Genomic DNA, 17,461 nt, shown 5'->3' on the forward strand with positions numbered 1-17,461 from the left:
ATTATATGCTTGCAAAGTGCTTGTCATGAATCTCAAATATAAACTGGGACTAGCTATTAGGAAGGCTGGACATCAATTAGGTGAAGCTTGCCAGGTATAATGAAATTTTGTCTTCTATTATCCTACTTTTTGATAAGGTGTTCTGTAATGCCATTTATAATGTTCTAGGAAAACTTAGATTTTTAAAGTTTTTTTTTTTTTAAAGCTAGGTTTTGTCTGTTTCCTGTTTTAATACAGCTTGGCAAGGCTAAGCCTGCTGTGCCTATGGACAGATAGCAAAGATGATGAATAGCCCATAAGTTTAGTTTTGTTTGAACAGCTGTAGAATTTACTTTAATATGGACTGAAATATCCATGACTAGGTTTATATTTGTTTTCCTGAATAGGAAATATGTCATTCTTTCACTGGAGTGAAACATCAAACATCAAAGAACACAGAATTTTATAACCGTGTGCTAGTCTCCTGTTAGAAGAGAACGATGTAAAAAAGCTGGAAAAGTTTCCTCTGTACCAAAAGGAAAAAGTAAAGCTTTTCCATTGTCTTGTGGATAACGTTAGATTCCATTCTTCTAAATCTGTGACATTAGATTTTTCCCTGCCCCAGCTTGGGGTAGTGTGAGCTTTTATAACATGTTATTCTTTTCTAAATTACTTAGAAGGGAATGGGAAAAAGAGAGGAAATAATACTGTTTTCTGTCAGAGAGTTTGAGGTTACGCATAGACAGGCATTTTGAGGGAGATGTGCTGTATTGTACCAGAGGTGCTGATCCCACAAACACCCAGGCTGGAACCAGTTTGCAACACAGCACACCTGTGAGCATCTAGGCCTTCCCTTACTTGGAAACCAAGACACGGGAATGAGAGCTGATGTTCCCACACTTACAGTTTTCTTCTAAAATGTAGGTTGTCAGGCATGGAATAGTTTTTCCTGAAGAATGCTAATCATTCAATCTGTCGATGTTCTGAGTTTTACTCCTTTTTATTTTGCTGGTTTGTTTTCATTACCTGATGATCATGTCATATGAGAAAATTTGTCTGCAGTTCTAAATCTGCTCTTTTACCCTTGGAATTTTGTTTTCATGACAAGAAGGTTTTATGCCCTCTCAGAAAGTGATGATTAATAAATATGTATTCATTTGTACTAAAAGACACTTAAAAATTACACAGCCTGCATTGAATCCTGTTGCAGTTGTTAGGTTTATTAACATAGTCTGTTATCTGCATGCCTTGTTTAATTTTTGTCTTTGTGTTTATTTTACAGGATGCTGTACTTTCGATGAGCCTCTCAGTTCCTGTGGCTATAGTCAGTCAGATGATGATGATCTTAACTGGGATCAGGTGAATGCACCGATAAAGCCCTCCTCAGATCAAGGGATGCCATCTGGTTGGTCTTTTATTTTGCTTTGTTTCTCTTTGACATTACCTTATGGGTTTATTCAGTGTTTCTTAACAGTACTATTGTTAGAATGTTACTTTGTCTAATTCTGTTTGTTAACTGCAATACTCAGATCTTCCAAGTGATTTTTGTGAGGGATGTTTTGTAAAGCAAAGGTTTTCTTTCATTGTGTGGGAAACATAGAGGTTAGGAAGTAGAAATAGAAACCTGGTGTCATCAGGAAAGGCAGAAAGAAAACAGAATGAACAGAATGAAAATGAACATGAAGTAGTGCTAAAGACAGAACTACTCAGGAAGACTCAGAGGAAGAGGGAATAGTAAAAGATAAAGACAGCCTTAGGCATTTTCATTGAAAGAGATGTAATCAAAATGTGTTTTGAAAAGAAATGGAGTGTGAAAAAGAGGTGAAAGAGAAGGGAGAGGAGAGGTATCCTGAAACAAAAGGCCTCAATATTATGCTTGTTGTGTTTCAAAGACAGTTTTGATACTATTATTTAATGTACTTTTTGCACTGCATGCGGTTGGACCTAATTCCGTAGCAGCAACTGTTGCATTCTATTGAACTACAAACTTACCTGGTAACACAGTCATTCCTTTAGGACTTCACCCCCACAAAAATGTAAAATCTGACCACTGGTTTTACTTTAAACTATTCAGTAGCCCAAAATTTATCAATAATTCTTTTTTCATGTTTTTGTCTAAGCATGTTAAGAGTTCCCCCTGTGTAATGATCTCCATCTCCTGGGGGATGGTTGCCTGCAGCCCTGCTCAGCATCATCTTTGACTTTTAAAGACTGAGCCTCCTGTGACTATTGTCACCTAAAAGTAGCCAAAACAAAAAGACCACTTAAAAAAATCACTAGTCGTAGCATCATGGGACTTCTGCATTAGCCTCATAATTTAGTATAAATATATGGAGGACACTTAAAAGCATTGCAGATGAATGTCCTGATGTTTCACATCCATTTCAATTAGTTACTTATAACATCCGTAATGTACTTTGGCCTTTGTGTAAAATATCTTTAATAGTTGTCCTTCCCAAGAAAATGTTCCTTCCTTATTTTTCGATAAGGGAATTAGGAGAGAAACAGTGAGAATCTTCAGAAGTGACTATATAAACAAAACCTGAACATATGCAGTCATCACTAGTGGACTAATAAATGCACTAATGTATGGTATGCTCTAATCAGCCCTAGATATCCTTTGCTTGTAAAAATGCTCTTGGCAGTCTTCACTACAGATTTTTCAATGTTGCTATGTGTTGTGGACAACATCATATCTGAGGGTACTGGTTGAATTAAAGTCCCTTTTTCTTCAGCACTTTGTTTTCTCTGGCAAAGGTAGAGCTCCCAACTTCAAGATGAATGTTCAGTCTGCCTGAGTCCTGGCACTTGGATCGTCAATACTGGATTGAGTTCATCATCGCAGATAAAGGAGATTCTTGCAAATTCCTTTTTAAACTGGCTCTTGTCCAGTGGTCTTGGCACACTGCACTAAAGATTTTCTGGACTATTTCATTAGCGCTTAATACTGTTTCTCAAGTTGGAGCTAACAAACATAGTTTATCAGTCATCTTGGCTTGCAGTACAAGCTATACATTCTTTTCTCGATCACGGCACTGGAAATTCTCTTTCTATTCCACATTTCATTCATTACTCTCCCCACTTGGATTTTGTGAAAGCGATTGTCAGTGTATGTTATTCAGCCTTCTTGGCAGATAGAAGGGGGTCAAATCTGTTCTTTTCTGTGGTGGGCTGGAAGACTTTTTGGTTTGTTTTGTTTTCTCAGGGGCAAGAGTCCAGAGTAGGGACTGGTATTTTTATTGAGATAAAATTATATATACGTAATTTTATTTATCAGATGTCATACAACTTGTTTCTTATTTGTCTTCCTGCCTTTTTATCGGAAGGTGAAAATAATGTTCTGATGATCAAGTAAAAAGATAATAAATTTGGTAATAAATTATGTTTAGAGTTTAGGGAGTTTTATTTCTGTCCATAAAGGAAGTAAAATATGCTTTGGGAGTCTTGGGTCAGAAGATGAAGAAGTCAGTCTGAGGAGGGTTGTGGATATTGGTGCCTTAAAAGGTCAAAAACCCCTTTGAGAGGGAAAGAAATGTTCATTTTTTGCAAATGAGAAGCAGTGTGTCTAAGGGCACGATTCAGTCAAGTGGTATCTAATTTTTCTTCATAATTTCATCTAGACAGTTTTCCCCTGTTCTTATTCAAATCATCATCTTTAATGATTTTCATTAGTTTTCAGTTAGCCTTAGCCAGAGAGTTATGTGATACACTTAAAAAATGATTTCAAGTAGTTTGTCAGCAGTTTCTGAGCTACATATTTTAGAAAAAATAACTTCAGATGATAATGAATAGAACATTTTAGATTAATGGTTTGTGGGGAATTCTTGGCTTGAAAGCAAAATGCTTTATGCAACAATGTTGTAATACTAGACTGAGACAAGAACTCACAGTTCAGTAGTCCCTTGTCAGTCGAAAAAAATTAATGCACAAAACTTCCTAATTTCAGGCAATATGCTCCAGTGGGTGAGCTGATGTCAATATATAAGGCTTTGTATAGTTTGGTGGCAGTTGGGGAAGCAGGCTAGTTATGGCATTTGATTTATTTTAATCCACATGACACTGTTGATACCATAGCTGCACTTCAGATAGATAAATATTTTTGGCTTGAAACATTGTTTCAGTGGGACAAAAGAAACGTCATATAGCGTTCATGCGTGTGTGTATGTGTTAATGTACACACTATATATTTACATATTACTGAACAGTAATACTTCTTTGTGAGGTCTAGTTTTAGATGAAAACTGGTAAGTTGTGTCAAAGAAAAAATTTCTTAAAGTGTTTTTCACAGCGGACTTTAATAGTTGTTGGATTATTATGGTAGTAGAAAAATATGAAGTCATTGCTACTAAAGTAAGTAGGGTCCTAGTGCTCTAATTTTCTTGATAAATGTAAGCATGACCTTTAATGAGTCAGTACGAATCTGAAATTGTGCTTAACAGACCCAAAAAGAATGGCTTGTATATATTTCTGTACACACTGGTATGGATTTGATGAGAGTGGTTAATCCACTGCTCTTCTGTTTCAAGTGTCCTGTGAGTCAGGTGGAGTAAATGCTGTAGGAAGAGTGGCTCTTCCCTTTTCTCAGCCTCTTTCTTCTTGTCTTTCTCTTCCAAGAATGTATGTTTATAATAGTGTTTAAACCTATAATTATAGAAACATTTAGACAATGCCATCTTGCATTGTCCTATAGAACAGTTACAGCAGTTCGATATTAATGTGTTTGTATAGTACACGTATACAGTTAGAGCTGACTGTAAAACCTCTAGCCAGTTTAAAAAAAGTCCAGTATAGATGTCTTCAGAAAAAAACATGCCCAAACAGTAGATTAGTCTATTGGCAAGGTATTGGCAGCGGGGTGGGGGGACTGCAGGAGCGGCCACTGCGAGAAGAGACCAGGGGCTGCCCCACGCCGGACACATCCAATTCCAGCGGCCCCAAGGGACCCACCATGGCCGAATCCTGTAGAGTTGCTGGTGGCACCTCTGTGATGGCATGTTTAAGAAAGGGTAAAAAATGTTGGGCAGCAGGTGTGAGAGAGAAGTAAGAAAACTGAGAGAAGCTGACCCCCTGCAGCCTGTGGAGCACTATACCAGAGCAGATATCCACACTGCAGCCCATGCGAGATCCCATAGTGCAGCAGGTAGACATATCCTGAAGGAAGCTGTAGCCTGTGCAGAGCCCATGCTGGAGCTGCAGCCTGGGGAGAGGAGCCCATGCAGGAGCAGGTTTGCTGGCCATATCTGTGGCCTGTTGAGGTACCCACTTGTGGTGGGTTGACCCTGGCTGGATGCCAGGTGCCCACCGAAGCCACTCTGCTGCTCCCCTCCTCAGCTGAGAAGGGGATAGAAAATGGAATAAAAAGCTTGTGGGTTGAGATAAGGGCAGGGAGAGATCACTCACCAATTACTGTCACAGGCAAAACAGACTCGACTTGGGGAAAACTAATTTATTACCAATCAAACCAGAGTAGGGTACTAAGAAATAAAACCAAGTCTTAAAACACCTTCCCCCACCCCGCCTTTCTCCCCGGGCTCAACTTCACTCCTGATTTTCTCTGCCTCCTACCATCCAGCGGCACAGAGGGACGGTGAATGGGGCTAGTGGTCAGTCCATCACACATTGTCTCTGCCGCTCCTTCCTCCTCATGAGGAGGACTCCTCACACTCTTCCCCTGCTCTGTCGTGGGGTCCCTCGCCATAGGAGACAGTCCTCCATGAACCTCTCCAACATGAGTCCTTCCCACGGGCGGCAGTTCTTCACAAACTGCTCCAGTGGGGGTCTCTCCCATAGGGTGCAGTCCTTCAGCAACAGACTGCTCCAGCGTGGGTCCCCCACGGGGTCACAAGTCCTGCCAGCAAACCTGCTCCAGCGTGGGCTTCTTGGTCCACAGGTCCTGCCAGGACCTTGCTCCAGCATTGGCTTCCCACAGGGTCACAGCCTCCTTTGGGCACATCCACCTGCTCCGGCATGGGGTCCTCCACGGGCTGCAGGTGGATATCTGCTCCACCATGAACCTCCATGGGCTGCAGGGAGACAGCCTGCCTCAGCATGGTCTTTACCAAGGAGAATCTCTGTTCTGGTGCCTGGAGCACCTCCTCCCCTTCCTCTTCACTGGCCTGCAGGGTTGTTCCTCTTACATATTCTCACTGCTTTCTTTGGCTGCAGTTGTTGTTCTGCAGCAACTTTTTCCCCTTCTTAAATCTGTTATCCCAGAGGTGCTACCACTGTCGCTGATGGGCTCAGCCTTGGCCAGGGGTGGGTCCATCTTTGAGCTGGCTGGCACGGGCTCTGTTGGACATGGGGGAAGCTTCTAGCAGCTTCTTACAGAAACCATATTTGTGCCACACACACCCCCCACACCACCAGCTACCAAAACCTTGCCGTGCAAACCCAATGCACCACACTGGAGCAGTGCATTCCTGAAGGACTGTACCCTGTATTAAGGACCCAAGTTAGAGCATTTTGTGAAGGACTGTCTCCCATGGGAGGTACCACATGCCGGAGCAGGGGAAAAGTATGAGGAGTCATCTAGTTGGTAAATTTCCAAGGAGAGATCTTTATGCTTTCCTTCATGTTTCCTCACTGTTGGAAGGTGCTCCTCTAAAAACATATGTGATCTTCTCATTGTTTTTAAACATGTTTCTCATTGTTTTTGTCCTTGTGTCTGTTAAAAAAAATGGTTGTCCTAAATCCTTTCTCACTGCTCTGATCAGGACTGTTTCCTTACCTCATTCATTTGTTCCATTTTTTAATTTTGTGTTTACCCAGTGGTTCTTGTTTAGTGCTCCAAGGTCCTGTGATAATGCAAATAAACAGTCCTCTGGAGCTTTTTCCCCTGCATTTCTAATTTGAGTTTTGGTTGATCTCCCAGATCTTGATTTCTTTCTCTGGCCTATGCCTGCCCTGCTTTTACTCGATAGTCACCATTTATGCACGTGTCCCATCCAATTTATTGTGGCCTGTCAGCATTTTGGCACTGTGGTGTTCCCACAGAGTTTTGTGGTACTTTAAATTAAAACTCAAAACTGTTGCTTATTCTGAGACGTTTATAGGAAGGAATGCAGGCTGCATGTGTGAGACTGCCGTAGCGAAGCCACCTCTCTGACACCTGGCAGTGTATCCTAGAAAAGAAGAACCTAACCAAGAGCAACAGAGGTGTTGGTTGGATTAAAGAGTGGGTGGGTTACAAGCGGAAGAATTAATATGTGTGTAAACATATATATGGACACATCCGTATGTATGTATGGATATCTGTTTACAGATCGAGAACAACTGGCGTACAGGCAGCAGTGAAGAGAAGAGAATGCAGGGTCACAGCGTCTGAAACAGGGAGTTAGGTAGGATCTGGAGTAGTCTGAGGAATGAGTAGGGTGGGAGCTGAGAAAACTCAGGTCAAACAGGCGAACAGAAGCGTGTAATCTTTAAATCAAAACAGAATTTTTGAGGTATTTGAGTGCATTGTGTTAGTTTATCTACTGCTACAGTGAGTCTTGTCACTGACAGTTGAACAATTAGAATTTTACAGATTACTGTAAGAAATGCAAATATTGTTAAGTCTGCTCTATTTGTCGTTTGCTGGATATAATTTCCGTTCATGTCCATGTATTTTGTTACAAAACACTGTGTTTAGTTGTGTAAAATCTTTCTACAGTGTTTCACAGTTCCAGTTGATTTCTAAAGGGCAGTAGCATCATTTTTCTTTGATGCAGCGGTTGGTTTGATATCACTGAAGGGATGTCATTGCATTTGCAATGAGTCACTGGTATCAGCCTTTCATTCATTTTAGAATAGTTCAAAGGATGTTTTCAGCAATGAAGAGTTCTGTGTTTAATACAGTGCTGGTCAAAGCCAGGATGAGGATTCTGCTTGTGCTGTTTGAGGTGGTAGTATATGATTTTCATGGCTATATGTAATTTTTTGAATGGCCTACTATAGCTATTTTTATCCTGAATATCTTGTGTTGCTTAATGTTTAGCAGTGTGTATGCAGTGGCTGCAGAAAGTTCATATAATGCTTATATTAATTATTGTTTAAAATGGTCTTTTGATACCTAGTTAGCAGAAATGTGTAGCCAGCGGGTACTTCATAAACCAAGATACTGATTTAAAGGAATATTTAATATTACAGAATGTGAAGTAGTTGTGTGAAAAATCTCTACGTTGTTGTTTGAGTGTAGAAGAGTTGCGATCCTTTTAAAAAGACAGATAAAGCGGTCAGTTGGCAAGTATGTATTAGGACCAACTTCAGTGTCTTAATATGTAAAGTTACAGTACTTTCACTTTCCAGTGTGACAAGTATTTTATCATTAAGTATATTTTAGCACTCCATTGTGTTTGTGTTCTGTGTTAGCAGGGAGGCTTTTCTTCTGTTTACATTCATAGAGAAGAGAATTAAATGTGTTGCTTACTCAATGCTGTTTCTTCTAGATTATTTTAAATAGCTACATTTTTTAGTTCATTAGAATGCTATCCAGAGGTAACGTAAATTACTATCAAGGTGTGGGAGTTGCACCTTTTTCACTGTGTTCAAGTTACATTTTTTTCATAGAATCTTCTACACCTGGAACACTAGAATGTTTAGCATTTTATTTCACATCCAGGTAATAGCTGTAGGCATTAAGGACATGCCTCTTTTGCAAGCAGCTGCAGCTCATGTTGACACATTCAAGCCAGTTTCCAATTAACTGCATAAGCTAGTATCAGTTGCTGCTAATATGGAGCAACATGGAGGTCAGCCTGAGCAAACCACCTGAGTACAGACACAGGTAGCTTTGTCCTGCCATGGCTACAGGGCAAGCACTAAAGGGATTAGTTACTTTAAAAACATGCCTAAAGACTTAGTGAGTAGTGTGCTTAACAGATATGTTCAACAACCACAATAACGCCACCACCTCCCTCTGAGGTATTGCTTGTTGTGCTAACTTACAGTCATTTTTGTAACTTCTGACCTGACTTACAGATTTCAGCACCTGGCACAAATACTGGGTTTACTACACATACTGAGCATCTGGTATTCTTGCAAAGGGAAGTAAGAGATTAATCAGCATCAGAATCTCTGATTTTGAGTCACTGACAGACAATGTTCCTAGCTTGCTTAATAGGCCCACTAGATGAGATATTTGTTTGTATTTTGCCAACACGCCAGATAGCTTTCAGACAAAATGGTGGGGTTAATATGATAATGATTTATTTAATCTACTTATGGCTTTTATTTTACACTTTGTTCTTTTGTAGAACATATATATACATAGTGTGGTTCATGAGGTAATGCCCAACGTAGATGACTGACTTTCCAGTTTTCATTTGACGCAACAGACGTTCTTTAGTATTTATAACTGTAACTTATCAGGAGGAGGATAACAGTTGTCCTGCTTTCTTAGGCATTCCAGCAGCCTTCTGATGTCTGAGTACAAAATCGCTGAACATGCTGCAACTCATGGAAGTGAGTGGGAGATGCTACGTTAGAGTCCACCAATAGTTGATAAACATTTGTTAAAGATGTTTGACTAGAAAATGATGATACAATAAATTATAGCTTTTCTAATGTTTGAGGAACTTTACTCTTCAGTGAAGTCAGATAGAGGCTATATGAAAGGTCTGGGAATTCATTTGTCATTAAACCAGAGCATTCTCAAAGCCACCTGGAAGATCGGGTTGACTGCTGAGTTGACACCATATAGTGCCACACAGTGCTAAGCAAGCTCTCTAGCCTAACTCATTTACCTTGCTGTGATTACATGTTTCCTGCTGAGGTTATATATAACACCTGTTATAATATATGCTGAGAAGCAGCTAATATAATAAGCTAGACACTGGAGCTGGGTTTGAAATGGATTTCTTGACAATAAAAATGTTCAGGATTACAAAGGTTTACTGCTATGCATTGGAAACCCAGTGTGCCTCCCATCTTCCACCATAGTGCCAGACACTATCCTGCTGGTTAAGTGCATCAGAATCTTGTTTCAGATTTCCCTGCTAAGTTAAAAGTAGCAGTACACTGAATAACTGGGGGTTTGTTTCTGTGTTTGTTTTCCCTGCCTGGCGTGTTCATGAGGAGTTCCTTTGGATGAGGTGGGAGAATCCCAAGAGGAGGAAGGGAAAGGGCTTCATGTAGTAAAGCCAGTAAATAATGGTTAAAGTATTTTATCAGGGATTCAGGACAGCTAACTTTGCATTACCTTCTGGTGAACTTGCATTTTTCAACTGGAATATTGGCCTGGAAATGAAAAATTTAGTTACTTCTGATGGAGGCTTTTGGTTCAGAAAAGAGCACACAGAATGTAAATCTTATTTCCTGGGGATATGCCTGAGAGATGTAAATGTACCTCAGGAAGCTTTAATCTGGGTAGTTTGGGACCCCATAATAATATAAATAAAGTGGCACAAGCTTTAGCATAGGGTTCCCTAGGTACTCACTCAGTGCTGAAGGCTGTACCTTTCTTGCCATGGGTATCTTACTGAAACCACTGCAGTTTCTCCTCCAGTTTCAGCAGACTTGTATCAAGTAGCAATACAATTTTTGTATTACTAATATAGCAAGTGGGGCAGAAAGCCAGCTAGGCTGAACAGGGAGCTCAAGAGGAAAAAGAAATTGCATGGTCTCTGGAAGCAATGTCAGGCTTTGCAGGAAGAGTAGGGAGCTGTGGTTCATTCATGCAGGGAGAAGACAGGTAAGGCCAAAGCTCAGAGTTGAAACTGATCAGTGTTGTTTCAGATAACAAGAGGGGCTTTTTAAGGTATGTTAATAGCAAGAGGAGATCTAAAGAAAACATTGGACTGATACTTGTTGAAGACGGTCTTCTGACTAATAGGGATGAAGAAGAAGCAAAAGCATTCAATGCGGGCTTTTTTTTTCCTCAGTCTTTAATACTAATAGTCCTTGGGCTGTTCGGTCCTGTGAGTCAGGGGACCACAAGTGTGGGAACAGTGACTTTCCATTTGTGAACACTGAAATTGTAAGGGACCAGCTTTATCAGCTGAATGTTCACAAGTCTGTGGGGCCTGATGGAATTCATCCCAGAGTATTGAAGGAGGTAGTGGATGTTATGGCCAGGACCCCTCTCAATCACCTACCAAAGGTCTTGGGAGTCTGGGGAGGTCCCTGCTGGCTGGAAGCTAGCCAGTGCTATTCCAATTTATAAAAAGGGCATGAGGGAAGACCCAGGAACATACAGACCTGTTGGTCTAACCTCAGTGCCTGGAAAAACTATGGGGATTATTATAGTGGCTACTGTTGAGAAGCATTTAAAGAATAGTGCAATCACCAGGCAAAGTAAACATGGGTACACAAAAGGAAAGTCCTGTTTAACTAATTTGATATCCTTCTATGATAAGGTCATCCGCCCAGTGGATGAAGGGAAAGGTGGTGGATGTAGTTTTTCCAGATTTTAGTAAGGCTTTTGATACTGCCTCTCACTGCATCCTTCTGGACAAGTTGTCCAACTGTGGGATGAGCGGGTTCATGGTGCAGTGGGTGGAGAACTGGCTGAAGGGCAGGGCTCAAAGGGTTGTAGTGAATGGGGCTATACCTGGCTGGCGACCAGCCACCAGCGGTGTTCCTCAGGGCTCAGTTCTAGGGCCAGTGCTGTGCAATATATTTATCAATGATCTGGATGCAGGAGTTGAATGTACCATTAGCAGGTTTGCTGACAACACCAAACTGGGAGGTGCTGTTGACTCTCTTGAGGGACAGGAAGCCTTGCAGCAGGATCTAGATTGGCGCATTGGGCTATGATTAATGGGATGAAATTCAACAAGTCAAAGTGCCAGATTCTGCACCTAGGATGGAGTAACACTGAGCACCAGTATAGGTTGGGAGAGGAGTGGCTGGAGAGCAGCCCTGCAGAAGGGGATCTGGGGGCGCTGGTCGGCAGCAGGCTCAGTGTGAGTCAGCAACGTGCCCTGGCAGCCAAGAGGGCAAACCCCATCCTGGGGTGCATCAAACACAGCACAACCAGCTGGTCAGAAGTGATTATCCTGCTGTATTCAGCGTTGGTGTGGCCTCATCTTGGGTACTGTGTGCAGTCCTGGGCCCCACAATTTAAGAAGGATGTGAAGGTCCTTGAATGCGTCCAGAGGAGGGCAACACAGCTGCTGGCAGGGCTGGAAGGAACGTCCTGTGAGGAGCAGCTGAGGTCTTTGGGCTTGTCTAGTTTGCAGAAAAGGAGGCTGAAGAGCAGCCTCATTGCTCTACAGCTTCCTGAGGAGAGGATGTGGAGAGGGAGGTGCTGGTCTCTTCTCCCTGATATCCAGCGATAGGACATGTGGGAATGGTTCAAAGCCACGCTGGGGAGGTTTTGACTGGGCATTAGGAAGCATTTCTTTACCAAGAAGGTGGTCAAACACTGGAACAGGTCCTAGTGAGGTGGTTGATACCCCAAGCCTGTCAGTGTTTAAGAGGTATTTGTACAATGCCCTTAGAACATGTTTTATGTTTTGGTCAGGGAGTTGGACTAGATTATCATAGGTCCCCTCCAACTGAAGCAGTTCTCCCCTTTGTTTTCTCCTCTCTCGTCTGGCTATTTTCTTCTATTGGAGAACAAAAATACTTAGGCAGTTCGAGAAAAGCTGTGACCAGTAAAAAACTTGTGAGGACTATGAATAAACAGTAAGTCTGAAGATGCTCCTCTAGGAGCTGCACTTACTGCATTGCAAGATCAGGAGGAAGGGGAATAATCAGAGTATTCCTAAATAAGCTTTTTCTTGTTTAGTAATTAATCTACTGGAAAAAAAGCCTCTTAATTTCTTGCAGTCTTCAGGGCTTTTCTTTCAGTCTCATGCTTATCCCATTAGATTTCTTCTCATCCATCCTGCCCTTTAGAAACTAATAAAGAATGGATCAAAACCTTTCCTTGCATTTACAGGCTTTAAAGTGTGTAACGTGACTGCCTCCATTTCAGGGTGTAAGTCAGTTACTTCCTGAGTTAGAAGTTTATCTTTTAAGACAGTTGTTCTATACGAGGAGATCATAGTCATAGTCACAGTTAAAATGCCAGTGAGCTGGAGATGGACTCCATCACTCCTCTTTAGGAGCGCAAACGTTATGATTCCTCAGGGACTCATTTTTCTTGTCATATTATTTTAAGGTTTTCTGCTGAAATTAAAGAGGGGATTCTTGTCTCAATTAGATTTATGGGAGATTTTTTCATTCCTTCTTACAGCACTTAATTTGTTGGCAGGCATTGATGACTGATAGTATGTTGTTAGCAGCCTGAGCTGTGACTATAGTAAGAGCGGCCAAAAAGTCATTGATTTGAGTGATTTGAGGCAGAGGTCATTAAATGCTGCATCAGAAAGCTATTTGGCAAACCTGTCATTCACAGAGTACTTGTTCTTTGGGTTGGATCTGAAATTAGTCTGAAGTATGAGACAGTGATAAAGAAAGCTTCTTCCTCATCAGTGTCAAAACCCAGGCCCTTATTCCAACCAAGCCAATATTTTTATAACAGTTGAAGAACAATGTATTTTCAGCATCTCCCTTTGCCTTCCTCTTTTTACCAGAGAATTGTGGTTTAAATTACATCATTAACCTTAATCAAGGCTCTATGTACTATTTTAAAATCTGATACACAATAGAAGCATACTGGACAATGTCTAAAATTTATCAGAGTGGAGTTTCTTCACTTGGTGTGTGGGCATAAAATTTTTTTTTTCAGTGAAAGAAATTATTTCAACCAAAAAGCAGCACATTTCAGAGACTACATATAGCCACCTAAAACTTCAGCTTGCAATGTGGCTTCAGGTGTCTCCAGACATCTACACTTCTTGAACTTCAGAAGATATAGGCAAGGAAGGAGAGGTGATGGGGTGGCTCTGTGTGTTAGGGAGTGTTTCGATTGTATAGAACTCAACAATTGTGATGATAAGGTTCAGTGCTTATGGGTAAGGATGAGGGGGAAGGCCAACAAGGGAGATATCCTGCTGGGAGTCTGTTATAGACCACCTAACCAGGATGAAGAGGTAGATGAAGCATTCTACAAGAGGCTGGCAGAAGCCTCACAATCAGTAGCCCTTGTTCTCATGGGATGTCTGCTGGAAATACGCAGCACAGATGAAACAGTCTAGGCGGTTCCTGGAATGTGTGGAAGATAACTTCCTGATGCAACTGGTAAGTGAGCCTACCAGGGGAGGTGCCTCGCTTGACCTGCTGTTCACAGAGAAGGACTGGTGGGAGTTGTGGTGGTCAGAAGCCATCTTGGGCCTAGCAACCATGATATGATAAAGTTCTCGATTCTTGGTGAAGTAAGGAGGGTGGTCAACAAAACCTCTACTGTGGACTTCCAGAGGGGAGACCTTGGCCTGTTCAGGACACTGGTTGGGAGAATCCCTTGGGGAGGCAGTCCTGAAGGGCAGAGGAGTCCAGGAAGGCTGGGCACTTTTCAAGAAGGAAGTCTTGAACACGCAGGAGCAGGCTGTCCCCATGTAGCATAAGACAAACTGGTGGAGAAGACAACTGGCCTGGCTGAACAGGAAGCTTTTGCTGGGACTCAGGAAAAAAATGAGAGTTTACAACTTTTGGAAGAAGGGGCAGGCAACTCAAGAAAAGTACAGAGATCTTGGTAGGTCTTGCAGAAAGAAAATTAGAAAGCGAAAGCCCAGCTAGAACTCAACCTGGCCACTGTTGTAAGGGATAACAAAAAATATTTTTACAAACACAGTAAGAACAAAAAGAGAACCAAGGAGAATCTCCATCCTTTATTGGATGCACGGGGGAACGTAGCCACTGAGGATGAGGAGAAGGCTGAGGTATTAAATGCCTTCTTTGCCTCAGTCTTTAGCAGTCAGACCAGTTATCCCCAGGGTATCCAGCCCCCTGAGCTGGAAGGCAGCAAGAGATTGCAGAATAAACCTCCCATAATCCAGGAGGAAGCAGTTTATGACCTGCTGAGACATCTGGACTCTCACAAGTCTATGGGGCCAGATGGGATATACCAGAAAGTGCTAAGGGAGCTGGTGGAGGAGCTTGCCAAGCCACTCTCCATCATTTATCAGCAGTCCTGGTTAACAGAGGAGGTCCCAGATGACAGGAGGCTGGCCAATGTGATGCCCATCTACAAGAAGGGCTGGAAGGAGGATCCAGGGAGCTGCAGGCCTGTCAGCCTGACCTCGGTACCGAGGAAGGTTATGGAGCAAATCATCTTGAGTGTGCTCACTAGTCATGTGCAGGACAACCAGGGGATCAGGCCCAGCCAGCCTGGCTTCATGAAAGGCAGGTCCTGCCTGACCAGCCTGGTCTCCTTCTATGACCAGGTGACCCGCCTAGTGGATGAGGGAAAAGCTGTGGACGTTGTCTACCTGGACTTCAGTAAAGCCTTTGACACTGTCTCCCACAGCATTCTCCTAGAGAAGCTGGTGGCTCATCGCATGGACAGGCATATTCTTTGCTGAGTAAAAAACTGGCTGGATGGCCGAGCCCAGAGAGTTGTGGTGAACGGAGCTAAAGCCAGTTGGCAGCCAGTCACGAGCAGGGTTCCCCAGGGCTTAGTGCTGGGGTCTTGTTTAATATCTTTATCAATGATCTGGATGAGGGGATTGAATGTGCCTTTGATAGATTGGATATTAGGGAAAAATTCTTCACTGAAAGGGCTATCAAGCACTGGAACAGGCTGCCCAGAGAGTCACCATCCCTAGAGGTGTTAAAAAACATGTAGATGTGGCACTTCGGGACATTGTTTAGGAGACTTGGTGGTGTTGGGTTGACAGTTGGACTAGATGATCTTAGAGGTCTTTTCCAATCTTAATGATTCTATGATAACTTCTGCTCCCAGGTTGAGTACGGTCATGTGGCAGTGTGTCAGGTGGCAAGTGTGGCTGTGGAGTTAGGTTAGTATACAAGCAAATTGGATGGATTCTATTTTGTATTGTATTTAAGATCTCTTGTATTTGAAGTCATCAGATTTCCTAACATATCAGACACAGTCTGAATTCCCTTGTATATGTTTGCAGAACTCAGAGTCAGCAAAGATGCAATTAAAAGGCTTTTGTTAATTCCATAAGCTGAATTAAAGAGCTAAGTACTTTTGTTCTCAGTGCTAAAGCAATATAGTTATTTCCCTCACCAGCTGAAATAATGCATTCTTCATCTAGAAGTCACAACATTTCTAATCAACTGCATTTCAGTAGCACGAAGGAAAAAAAAACACTGTCTGGACCTCATTGAAAATTTAATGATGTACACAGCCATTTAATTATGAGAAAACAGGTGCGGGTAATTATCCAAGTCATAATGTTGCAGCAGCTAATAACATCAAATATTAGTGATAATTGCATGCAAGCAGTTGATCACAGTTCTGTGCTTCTCACATCATACGGATTTGAAAAGCACTTTTCAAAACATACATATTCATATTAGAACATGGAAGCTACAGATGCACTTCTCTTACCAGTAACAATATATTACGATTTTGCATTAACTTCAAATATGGTTGTATTGTTACTTTAAAATTCTACTGTTTCATTTTTGCCCTTTCTTTGGAGGGGAGGAATGTCCTTCTGCCAAATCTGAGTTCATGACTTCCCCATACTCTTCCAGTCTTTACCTCTCCTAGGTGTCACAGTCAACTCTTGTCTCATTCTGATTTCTGCTGGAGCATGACTGGGCAGGATATATTTCACAGTTCATTAGTTGCTGTTGTGGCATTCAGCTCTTCCCAACACCCCAAACACTTTCAGATCGGAAGGTGAGAGTGAGACCTGGACTCAGAACGGCAAGGAGAAACCCATAGGGTGAGAGCGAAATTAAGGTGCACAAGTTCAAAACAATGATGGTGGAAACTCCTCAGTAGAATTCTAGAGTGGAACATTGTCACCTATTCCTGGACTCACCTAAGCACCGTGTAAGTCACACTGTAATGAAGGGGATTTCTCCAAGTGCCTGGTATGTATGCAGCTGAGCATTGCGGCGCCAGCCTGAACTCAGAAGCCAGATGGTGTTCTTCCCAGAATGTCTGTCTGCTGCAATTGCACAAGAAATATATCATTCATGTAGTGGCAATGGGATGATCCTTAATGTATTCTCTTATTACTCATGTGTTGAGAGCCACAAAACAAAGAAAGGAGGGGAATTGGGAATTTGCTAAAGAGGCTGTTTCTTTTATGCAAGACCTCTGTGATCAGACTACTGCTCAAAGGAGTTAGAGATGCTCCTTTCTGAAGCTTTTTTAAATTCACATCTTGCAGCTGCAAGGAAATGGCCCTATCCCCAAGATAAGAACCTAAGTTGGTCATTAACCCTCCTTTTGCATATGAGCTATTTTAGAGAGAAATCAACATAAGAAATCAGTCTGTGGAAGAGAAATCAAGATTTGTCAGGCACTTTAGAAGGCTCTGAAGGGAAAAAAGCAGGTAAAGAGAAGCAGGTGACTGGTTCCAGTCTTTTACCTCTACAATATTTTAGTGGTTTTCAGTTCAGATTTCAGTAGGAATCAGTGCTAATTCCTGCTTGAGTGGCAGACAGCACTGACCATATGGGTCTCATGTTGTAG

The 17,461-nt window shown here is 42.0% G+C and overlaps 1 protein-coding gene across 9 annotated transcripts in view; it reads left to right on the forward strand.

Moving 5' to 3' along the window:
- PTPRM (protein tyrosine phosphatase receptor type M) overlaps window positions 1-17,461 on the forward strand; it is a 495,715-nt gene that overhangs the window by 109,055 nt on the left and 369,199 nt on the right. For all 9 annotated transcript variants that reach the window (XM_064442974.1, XM_064442975.1, XM_064442979.1 and 6 more), the window contains exon 2: window positions 1,262-1,384. In XM_064442974.1, the coding sequence (XP_064299044.1) occupies window positions 1,262-1,384 (123 nt within the window). The remainder of the gene's footprint in view (window positions 1-1,261; window positions 1,385-17,461) is intronic.

The sequence above is a fragment of the Phalacrocorax carbo genome, chromosome 2, assembly GCF_963921805.1.
Source record: "Phalacrocorax carbo chromosome 2, bPhaCar2.1, whole genome shotgun sequence".
Classification (NCBI taxonomy): Eukaryota; Metazoa; Chordata; class Aves; order Suliformes; family Phalacrocoracidae; genus Phalacrocorax; species Phalacrocorax carbo.